Below are 11221 nucleotides of genomic sequence, written 5' to 3' on the forward strand. Positions count from 1 at the left end.
TTTAAATGAGTTTATTACCAGTGGACATCCAATCAATTTGAACTGGAAGGGTGTCAGCGAATGCCCTCTATCTAAATACAGTAAGTTAGTAAATTGATGTGTGAGGGTGTGAATCTTTTTGCGTATGTGTGTTAGTCTGATGTGTATGCACACATATGCGTGTGTGTGTCTGTGTTATTATGTGTTATTATTGTTTAGTTCAGGTGTCTTAGTGGGATTTGTTAATACTGTATGTACATGTACTTGTGGGTGTGTCTATGTGTGTTTTGTTTCCATGTCAGGAGCTGATAATATGGGATGTCTCCAGTATTTCTCCCGGTTTAATATCTTGGCGTCTGCTCGAAGTATTGTTTGCAATCACGAAACACATCAAGGTCAAAGGTCAGGGTGGTCCCGCTAGGGATCTGCACTGTTTTTTGTATGGCTATTTCACAGATATCTGCACAGATGACGACGTACGAAGGACGTACGCCTCCAATTTAGGCGAGCCGGTGGAGCGCAGTGTTCCATCAGTGAAAATGTAATCCAGGTTTGTGCCGGTCAGCAGCTCAACACGCTTTACCTGGATTATGGCCGGCATCATTGTGATGACTCACAACAGATTACACATGCACATGACAAATTTGTCTCACTTTTTAATGTCATTCCATTCAAAAGAACAAAGGAGGTACTAGTCTGTCACCCCCTTTCCTGCAACCAACCGGATTTTGTGCAGCTCATTTCGGCCATCCGGGGGCAGTATAAAACATTTACAGATAGACCAGCGTGTCCAGATAAAGATGTACATGTGCACAGTGAAAAAACAAACAAGCTAATTTATTATTCATCATACAAATTGTGATCACAAAAAAATACGACACATTTCTGCTGTTGTGTGTTGTTCACACGTAAGCTCTGGCCGTGTCCGCTTCCGACGCCGGGGTCGCTCTGTAGACTTTGCGTGGTGGGGCGCTGCCGTGGAAACTGTGGAAAACACGGTTACATTTTTTAAAAGTCCAACACGGCGAAAAAATCGAAGTAGCTAAACGCTAACATCGGAATGCAGCATTAGTGCTAATTTATGAAGCTATCTAATGTAATGATAGACACCATCATCAATGTTATTGTTGGGCTTCCTTTGCTGTTGTTTTGAGGTAACGTAGTAATGTAGTACCAATATTAGTTACGGAAGGGGTCCATACAGCACCCAAAAGGCTTGGATTTGTATCGGCGAGTCCCAACAAATAATGTGCTGATACTAAATGTACTCTTAGGGCTGATTTATGCATCTGCATTGCGGTGACGGCGTAGACCCTACGTCGTCAATGAGCATTCGAAGTTCTGCGTCAAGGGAACGCATTGATCTGTATTTCACCGCCAAGCCACTAGATGGGTGTGGCGTTGTGTTTGAAGACGTTTGTGAATGTTTGAAAACGGCGGTGTTGTTGTGCAACGTTCTGAGCGGACCAATCACAGTGCTTCGACGTTGAAGTGCCGTGTAGTCAGGAATTTTTTGGAGGTGCACGTCTGGCATAGACTTCATTACCTATTGACATGACACTTCATCATTCTTTGCATTCTTTCCTTACCATAGGGGGCCAAGCCGCCGAGCTTCATTTAGTAATAGTCAGCCGAAGACGGCACACGCTCTTTCCAAGCCAGATTTAAGCTTGTATTTTTGAAAGAACTACGAAAGCTGTACCGCATACAAACAGGAAGGATTGTTGCAGGAGTGATTTGTTTGAGGATTCAAGGTAAAATTTTTATTTTTCGTACCATGCATGCATTTTGAAACCTTAGAAAAAAATCAATGGGAAAATGGGAACCGCTACGCATTAGCGTCATTCTTCGGCATATATACTTAAAATAGATGCGTAACTGCTTGTTTTTTTGCTCTTTTAACATAGAATCGAGACAGTTTTACGTCCATATCTCTAAAGAATTGTGATTTAAGCTTTTATTCACAATAATTTTGAACGGAAAAAGCCATTGTGGCAGCCTGCTTATCATAACAAAGACCGAACAGACTAGCATCATTTTTCGACAGATTTATGTTAAGTAAATTAAAACTGCTCAAGAAACGATACTGCTTTACATCCATATCTATAAATAAATCTGGGATTTAAGCATTAATTCACAAGAATTTCAATGTAAAATGCTCGTTTGTGGATATGTGGTAAGTCGGTAACACAGTGATCTTAAAGATCGCATTCGCCATATTTACGTAACATAAATACTACCTGCACGGTTTCTTTTGCTTTTAACCAAGAATCGAGTTTTATGTCCATATCTCAGAAGAATTCAGGGATTTAAGCATTTATTCACAAGAATTTCAACATAAAATACTCTTTGTTGTGGACATGTGGTAAGGCGCCGCCACAGTGATCTTAAAGACGAGCCGCACATTCCTCATATTTACGTAACATAATAATACTACCTGCATGGTTTCTTTTGCTTTTAACCAAGAATCGAGACTGTTTTATGTCCATGTCTATGAAGAATTCAGGGATTTAAGCATTGAGTCACTATTCTAGTGCAATACTTACTCACCTGCAGTATTCATAGCCTCAACTGTCAAACTGCTGCTACTGCCACTTCAATTATTTGCACTGCCTGAACATAGGGCTATCTCATACGCGTTTTAAATGTGTTAATTTAGATTTTATACGTGCAAGTCACTTTTGAGATTTTAACTTATCATGCACTGCAAAGGGAAATGTGTCACAATTTCATTGTACAACTGTATAATTACAATAAAGGGCTATTCTTTTCTATTAAAAGTTGTGATTGTATATAGAAAATTTATTAATAATATATTTAAATATTATTTATAATTGATTCTGTTTTCCTCAAGTATAAAGTTTCTGATGTTAAATTGAGTGATTTATTAGCTGTTGAAAACTTGCAGTAAATAAAAAAACATTAAGTTGCTATTTTGGTCATAAACTTATATGTTAAATATTGCTATTGATCCTGAAAATATAGGTGACTATCTCTGCATTTGGGGATTTTTGTGCATCTAGTGTAAAATCTGAGACTTGTATAGTCATTTTAAGGTCTGATATACTTATTAAAAAAAAAAAAAATAATAATTGGGATTTTATCGGGAACGACTGAATTTTTTGATGCCGCTGCTCATGGAGACTCATATATGGCTGAGGTAGGTGGCCTGTTTTGGTTTTTGGTCGGTAGCAGCTTTGGTTTTGAAAATATTTGAAGTTTTTTAAAATAGGCCCCCTACGGATCGGCCCCGTTTCTCGTGTCATGTCAATAGGTTATGAAGTCTATGATTTAACTTACTGCCTGCCATTGGCAGTGATAAAGGACTCATTCATTTCAACTGGGAGGACTGGCTGTGAATGCTCATCTTTTAGTACCATTGATGGATTGGACGTCTTGCACCGTTAATAGCAGCAAATGAGTTGGACAAGTGCCCTATAAAGGGATAACATTCTTATAGTGTCTTGAAAGAAGTTGGCGTGCTAGGTACCCTTTTTTGCTTCCGCTGGTTGACGTCCTCTTACAAGCGGAGCAGAGCAGGGCGCCCCCCAGCATGGCCAGACAGGCAGCCCCCCAGGCAATGTAGAGACCCACGCCCATCTCGAACCTGCATACAGGGATGTCAAACTCAACGAACAAAAAATACAAATTAAGAGCTGGATCATCGGCGCAGAACTGACTTGACGCCAACGTAAAGAGGGTTGTAGAAGTCCTGCACCACCATGCTAGCATACCACGACGCCGCGATCATGCAGCACAAACCTATAACAAAAACAAACATAGCTAGAATCAAGCGGCGGCTGGACAAACAAGAAATGGAAAAATGTATCCATCAGTGGCGATTGCTCTGAGACTGCAAGCGAAGCTCAGCTTCCCCTAAAGCGGGGGACAGCAACCCGCGGCTCTAGAGCACCATGCGGCTCTTTAGCGTCTCTCTAGTGGCGCCATGGAGCTTTTTCAAAAATGTTTGAAAATGGAAAAAGGTGCAGCAGGGAAATATATTTTTAGTTTTAATATGTTTTTTGTAGGAGGACAAACATTCTTGAAATTCATTAATATTGTAATTAAATTAAACTTGTGGAGGCATCGTACAACAGAGTAGTCACGTGGTGTGTCATTCTCTACCTGATCCACTACAGGGAAAATAAACATTTAGGGTATTTTCCGCACGATCAGGCACACCTTCCATGAATGGCCTATGAAGGGAATAGTATCTTTTCTCGTATTTACCGTTCAGCAGTTTGTATTACTCTAACGTACCTAATATAAAACAAATAGCATTTATATCATAAATTAAGAAAAACAAGCAGGATATATTTGATATAGGGCATAAGAGATACAGGACACCTTCTGATCACGGAAGCCCAACGCGTGAATCATGCAACTGACTGAGCAAGACTGACACTGACAACCAGGTTATAGGCAAGACATCTACAGGGTGACCCAAAAAAAAGTTTACACTCAGTTGACTGCTTGTTTAAAAGCCATTGAAACATATCTAAATAGGTTGTCATGCTTAAGTGATGCATTAAGGTCACTCAATGCAGCTGGTAATCTCTCGTCTCTACAATTCCTGTGCTTCTGCTGAAAATGAAGAAAACTTTAGCTGTACCTGAATTGCTGCGTGCCGGTCTGACACCTACTGAGATTGCAGCAAATCTGAGAATATCCAGATGTGCAGTCTACAAAGTTAAAAAGAAGCTGAAAGATACTGGAACAGCCTCACGAAAACCTGGGTCTGGAAGTGCCGATCTGTGCGGACCAAAAAGTTGATTGACAAGGTGATATGTGGCCACCCCAGAGTCCAGATCTCAATCCCCTGGATCACCGCTGGACTGGCCATCGGGCATACTGGGCATTTGCCCGGTGGGCCGATGGCGATTTTGGGCCGGTCCTGAATTTTTTTTTTTTTTTTTTACCTAACGGCATTAATCACATTGGTACACAAAACTGGTAGATCGGCCCATCAGTCAAGATTGGTTATGGGCTGGACCAATTACAAACGAGGGCCGATGCCCCCTCCCTCTTGATCAGAGGTATCAGATATACATTAATCAGACATACAGAGAGAGGAGATAAACAAAATGGATAACTACAAGAAAAGGAAAGGAGGCGCGGAAAAAATTAGAGATAGAAAGAGACAAGCCCTTCATGTGGATGCCGCTAAATGTTGCCGGTGGCGGAGCTTCCTCTTCAGCGACAGCAGCAACCGCAGGTTACGATGGCGGGGGTGGCCGTCAGGTGGATGAGGGGAAGGGGAGGCAGGAGGAGAGACCCGCGGCCGCCGGCGGTCCGAGTGGAGGGGAATCTGAACTTCAGGTAAGAAGTGTTGAACTGCAGTCTATCTGGTTCAGATATGAATTAAGCGTGGGTGTAGTTTATTTTCATTGCGCTCGCTAACTCTTAACACCGCCAGTAGTTATAATTAGGCCGTTAAGCAATTTAGCTAGCTGTGCATGCAGACTAACATGATGGGGTTTCTCTAATGCTGGACGGTTTCTATGATGCTATTCTAGTTGTAATTATGTTAGTGCTTAAGTAACTTTATTTTATTAATTTAGTTAGTTAAGTATTATCTCTATTTGTTAGGTAGTTAAAAACTTTATAAGGTCGAGCGGACGTGCCGGTGTTGTGCCGAAAAATAGCCGCCCCGCGTGAAATGCCCCCCCTGACGGGAACGCTTATTTATAACGCTTTATTGAGGTGAAAACATCAAATGTTTTCATGGACGCATTACAGTAATGGATTTACGACTGCAAAATCAGTTTTAAATAAATAAATTAGACCAAATACTAGTACTTTATTTTTGTAAGAAATCGTGGACTGGGCCACATAACCATCTTTGAACAGAAATGTATTAGTCTACAGGTTTTCACGACCATATCTCAATGACAGTCACACAGGTATGACATTTATTAGTTCAAGCAGAGTAAAAAAACCAAACAAACATATACTCACGGTACAAAAAAATCGTTTCCATGTCCATCGATTGGTAAGAAAAAGCTGTACGAGTGACGTGTGGGTGCTCAATAATAAAATAAATAAATAAATAAATAAAATAAACGCTCAATAAAGCGTTATAAATAAGCGTTCCCGTCAGGGGGGACATTTCACGCGGGGCGGCTATTTTTCGGCACAACACCGGCGCGTCCGAGCACATAACTTTTTTTTTTTGTAAGACAACACAGGCAAGATCTAGCCTGGTAGTTTCCATTCAAACTTCTGTCAAAAGTGCGAAATCTCAACTATATGACAGTTTATGAGTGGTCTCAATTGGCCAAGTTAAACCATATTTATGATAAGTCGATCACTCCATACTTTTCATGATTATTTGTTTCACCTTTGAAGAGATTGTGCTATATGTATGATTCAACTGAGTAAAAATACCAGCACTGTGATCATCAGAGCAAGTCCATCAGGTGACATTCTTTTTCACCTCTGTCTCCTTTCACTTTGAAGGTTCCCATGTTTGAGGAAGCATTTGGTGTTGCTGTGCAAAGTGTTGCTGCAGTGGAGGTTCAAGGTTACTGTTTATTGATATGGTAAGTACATTAATCTGTGAAAATATCACTTAATTACTTCTGCTAAGTTGGTTTGTTTGTGTATGGTATAATTCAAAAACTTATGGACGGATCTTAATGAAATTTTCAGGAAATGTCCACTCTGGGACAAGGAAGAGATGATTCAATTTAGATTTAGAGGCGATCCGGATCACTGTCTTGATCCAGGATTTTTTTGAAGGATTCTTTATCATTGCAGGATAGGGCGAGTTTCAGCATATGTGTATGCAACTCCAAGAAAATTGCCCAGATTGCTTGTAAAAAAAAAATACAGGACATGGCCATGGTAGTTGCTATGAAATGACACATTATGATTTGAATTCTGCCAATATTCTGGGTACTGTGATCCAGTACATGAGAAAAATAGGGGCTTATCATATTTTTTTGACACAGTGAGGTAACAGATGAGGGTACAGACATACAAACAGGTCTGTGCTCTCTGAGTGTTTTTATAGTTACAGTCTGTAATTTACACATTTTAATATTCATCTCAACTCTGTGTCCTATTTTTCAGGATCCCATCATACTTTGTTCATTGTTTGTTCAGGGGTTTGCCCTAAGTAAGTACTATATGGAGTATATGATGCAACTATTTTCCCAGATTTTTCTAGAAACCAGTACTGTGATCATACAAGTCCATAAAGTGTTATTCTTTATCACTTATCTTCCTCTGTCTCCTTTCACTTTTTAAAGGTCTCCGTGTTTGAGGGCCTATTCTGTGGATATATTTATTTGCACTTTTATTGATGCAGTAAATAAATAGTCTATGAAAAAAATCACTAAATCTGTCATTTATTCATTTTAATATATTCATCAATGATCATGTCTCACCTCTATTCCATATTAATCCCTGTCCTAATTTCAGGATCCCATCATATGTTGTACATTGTTCAGGAGGTTAACTAGACCATGCAGCCTTTTGATATCCGCTAAGTACTGTATAGAATATTGGGACTGGAAGGATGGTGTTTGTTTAAGTTTATGTTTAAGTATATATACACCAACAAGACAGTGTGAAAGCATTGTCACAAGAAAGTTTGTTTTCATTCATAGGCTTAATTGTCTTTCCATCAATACCTGGTGGGCCGGTCTCGGCTCAAAATGCCCGGGCCGATTTTTTGTCCCAGTCCAGCCCTGCCCTGGATTATAGCATATGGGCAACTGTGGAGGACAGTGCCTGTAAGAAGCCACAAACTTCTGTGGCAGCCTTGGAGAGGTCCATTGTTAGATCTTGGGAAAAGATGACAGCATCCTACACAAAGAAGACCTGTCAAGCGTTCCGCGGGCGCCTGGAGGCTGTTGTGACACTTAAGGGAGGACACATTGAAAAATAGAGTGTACTGTACATGTTCTTTACAATAATGTATAATTTGTGATTAAATTCTAATTCTAAGATGAATAAACATGGCATTTAAGTTGTATTATGGCAGTGAAAACTTTTTTTTGGGTCACCCTGTACAAGCACGCGTCTCCAACATCAAATCTCGCAATCAGTTCTTCAGGACAGTCCAGAACAAATGGCGGAACGTCCTGTCCTATAAGGAACACCACCCAAAATCCAAATGATGACACTACTGAGCAGCCCGCCCCGCGAGAGCCTTCAAAAAAACTAAATGTTTAACTAATTGTTGTCATTTTCTCGGGAACCTTTTGTTTACTTGTGATATGGTAACTAAGACTAAGATTAAGGTGAACGCGTGGAGTTTGGCCTTTTGGCCAGGTTGTCGGGTTACCGCCGGCCCGGGTCATTGGAGCTGCGCCAGCGCAGGTCCGGCGGTTCGGCTGGCGTGGTTTCCAAATTTCGGGTTAAGATTTAGGGTTCACCTATTTTAAAACCGTTTTCATGTATAGAGCGCACTCAATTATAAGGCACAGTAGTAGCAGTAGTAGTAGTAGTGGTTGGTGTAGCATTATGCATCCACAAGATGGCGCTGAGCTAATGAAATGTCATGCCATGATCAACCAATACTGATCCATATATTGTATGAGGCACATTGGATTATAAAGGCGGGTGCACTGGCAGGTTTTGAGAAAATTGAAGGCTTTAAGGTGTGCCTTATAGTTCGGATAATGCGGAAATCATGAAGGCTCTTTATGTATTTGTTGCCAATTTAGTATTTTTGTAGTAGGCTAATATAGCTAAGATACATACATACAGCATGTGTATAATCACGTTCTTGACATTACTGCTTAATTATAAGGCTTGTATAGGCTTGCTTTTATTTTTTCCCGGCTCTACACATATTTGTTTTTTATGCTCCATTATGGATCAACATTTTGGGTTGCCGACCCCTGCCTTAAAGTATCTAAAATATACAGTAAGTGATCAAATGTATACTGTTGTGTGTACATCTCAGTGACTAAAAAAAGAGTTAACACGCTCAACCTTTGTTCAAAATTAGCTTCACATCACTGGTTACAATGCAGCTTGATTTTCATTTATTCTTGCAGCTTCACAGTCCTGTAAAACGGGAGAACTGTACTGAATATCCAGAGTTGAGGTACATTGGTTCGCTCAAGGGCGTAGGTTTGCATAGGTCGGGACCTAACACTTAACACTACCAACTTTTCAGGATGCTCAAATTGTGCCCACAAACTTTTAAGTAACCTTATTTGCATTATATAATGAGTTCAGTTATATAGGTAGTTTAGATAGTCTTCCCGTATGTTGTAAGGATAAAATAGACCCTACCATTATTAAGTGAATTATTGTTTTTTTTAATGTTCAGACTTATATTTGTTTCACTTGCTGAATGTGCCGGTCCATTTTTCTCCCCTCAAGCCCCCTTGCTGATGACTAGAACCCCCCCCCCCACCCCCCCCCCAAGCCCCACTAGAAAGGATGACAAAATTATTATTATTTTTTAAAAAATCTTTCTTTTCTTTATAAAATGAAATAAAACAAATATTATTTTAAAAACTCATTATTAATATTTTTTGTTCATTTTTGGGGGGTGGAAAAGATGTGGAAAATTGTGCAATTTTCTGGCATTTACCTTTTGTTTTATGTAAAATAAAAAAAAAAAAAAAAAAAAAAAACATGGTGAATTTAAAAAAAAAAAAAAAGTTAAATGACTAATTGCATTAGGGAGAAAATCTCATGTATTAATCATTGATTGTAATTTTATTTTCCTTTGCGAATTAACATTGGTCTGCACATAAGGACTGACCGGCCAGGATGCTGAGGATGCCTCCAGTGACAGCCAGCTTGGCCTTGGAGGTGTCTCCGGCAGAGCCGATCTTGATGCACTTGAGACCCAGTAGGGAAACGACCATGCAGCCCAAACCCAGCAGCAGAGACACAATCATCAGGGCCCGGCACGCCTGAACATGACCTGAACGCAATAAAAAAATTAGGGAAGATACTTTTCTTCCGTTCAATTTAAATACCTCTAAAAGGTCAAGAGGAAGTGACTTAGAAATGCCCAAAAGTATAGAGGAAGTGACCCAAAAATGCCCCAAACTCAACAGGAAGTTGGCCAAAATCAACATCAAGTGACCCATAAGTGCCCAAAATGAACACATTGGCTACTAGTGACAGCAGTAGATGTCCAATCCATTTTGACTGCGAGGGGCGAATTTTGGGTCACTTCCTTCCTTGCTAATTTTAGGGTACTTACATGTCCCTTCTTGTTGATCTTGGGTCGCTTCTTACACATTTTTCGAGCATTTCGGTGTCACTTTCTCAATATTTTAGATAATTTTCTATTGTTTTAGGGCATTTCCAGGTCACTTCCAGTTGATTTTGACCATTTCGACCTCCTAGTCAAAATGGACTGAAAAATGTCTAGAGCCATAAATGGTAGCATAAGATGATCATTCAACGTCAGCCATCCTAGGTCAAATGGATGGGCTTTCTATCGCTTAGCTATCCAGGTCAGTTAATGATCAACTTCTTTATGGTCTATATGAGCGCCGTTACGTGGGAGTGACGCCCACGCCACCACAAAAAATGGTGGAAAAAAGAGAAAGAATAGGATCTGAAGAGGATGAGTAGACCAAAGAAAAGAGCGTCAAATATCGTAAACGTCCTACCTGGCAACGAGAGCAACGACTCAAAGTCGCGACACTCGGCAATCCCGGCGCTGTTCTCGGCACACGAGTGCCACAAGTTCTCGAACTGCCTCTGCGAGATGATTACACTGCCCGACACGGTGGAGATCTTCCAGTAGTCGTTGGCTAACGCCGCGCCCGTCAGGAGCCAGCTCAGCACGCACATGACGAAGCCCGTCGCCTCCACCGCTGTCGACATCCCGCCAAAATGTGATCCGCCGCTAGAAGCGCAACAAAAAATGTCCCCGACACCGGCGATCTTTCGAATGACGACTGAAGACTTTGGCCCCTGACGGACTGGGGGCCATAAAGCGTTGGGTCCCGCCCAAGCCGTCAACACTCTCGGATGTGCCGCGCCCTTATTAGCGGGCTAAAGGTAAGCGGCAAAATGCTAGTGCTTAAAAAAAAGACACTAATATTGGAAAACAAGAAAATGCTATTTCAGAATTTGCGTGGAGTCACTTCCTATAGATTTTCTGTCACTTCCAATTAATTTTGGGTCATTTTCAGGTCACTTTACTTGTTAAATTATTGGCTGCCATTGATGGGGCAAGATATCTAATCAATTTCGACTGGACATTCGCTTATTTGCCCCACTAGTCCAAATGGATTGGATGTCTAGCAACATC

General features: G+C 40.7%; 1 protein-coding gene across 1 annotated transcript; it reads right to left on the reverse strand.

Moving 5' to 3' along the window:
• Window positions 1-650: 650 nt before the first annotated feature.
• On the reverse strand, window positions 651-10850 carry cldn15la (claudin 15-like a). The gene is made up of 5 exons (XM_057857668.1): window positions 10575-10850; window positions 9710-9874; window positions 3660-3741; window positions 3470-3586; window positions 651-963 (listed from the first exon to the last, which is right to left on the reverse strand). The coding sequence occupies exons 1-5, from the start codon at window positions 10789-10791 to the stop codon at window positions 882-884; spliced, it is 663 nt and encodes a 220-aa protein (XP_057713651.1). The 5' UTR covers window positions 10792-10850; the 3' UTR covers window positions 651-881.
• Between the last annotated feature and the right edge of the window lie 371 nt (window positions 10851-11221).

The sequence above is a fragment of the Corythoichthys intestinalis genome, chromosome 14 (assembly GCF_030265065.1).
Source record: "Corythoichthys intestinalis isolate RoL2023-P3 chromosome 14, ASM3026506v1, whole genome shotgun sequence".
NCBI classification, from domain to species: domain Eukaryota; kingdom Metazoa; phylum Chordata; class Actinopteri; order Syngnathiformes; family Syngnathidae; genus Corythoichthys; species Corythoichthys intestinalis.

Bases quoted from the DNA above. Each gene is read 5' to 3' on its own strand.
- cldn15la (XM_057857668.1), bottom strand. From the start codon at position 10,791: ATGTCGACAGCGGTGGAGGCGACGGGCTTCGTCATGTGCGTGCTGAGC. The intron at 9,875-10,574 runs GTAGGACGTTTA...TATTGCGTTCAG, and splicing joins GTCGTTGCTCTCGTTGCCAG to GTCATGTTCAGGCGTGCCGG. The intron at 3,742-9,709 runs GTCAGTCCTTAT...TTTTTGTTATAG, and splicing joins CATCCTCAGCATCCTGGCCG to GTTTGTGCTGCATGATCGCG.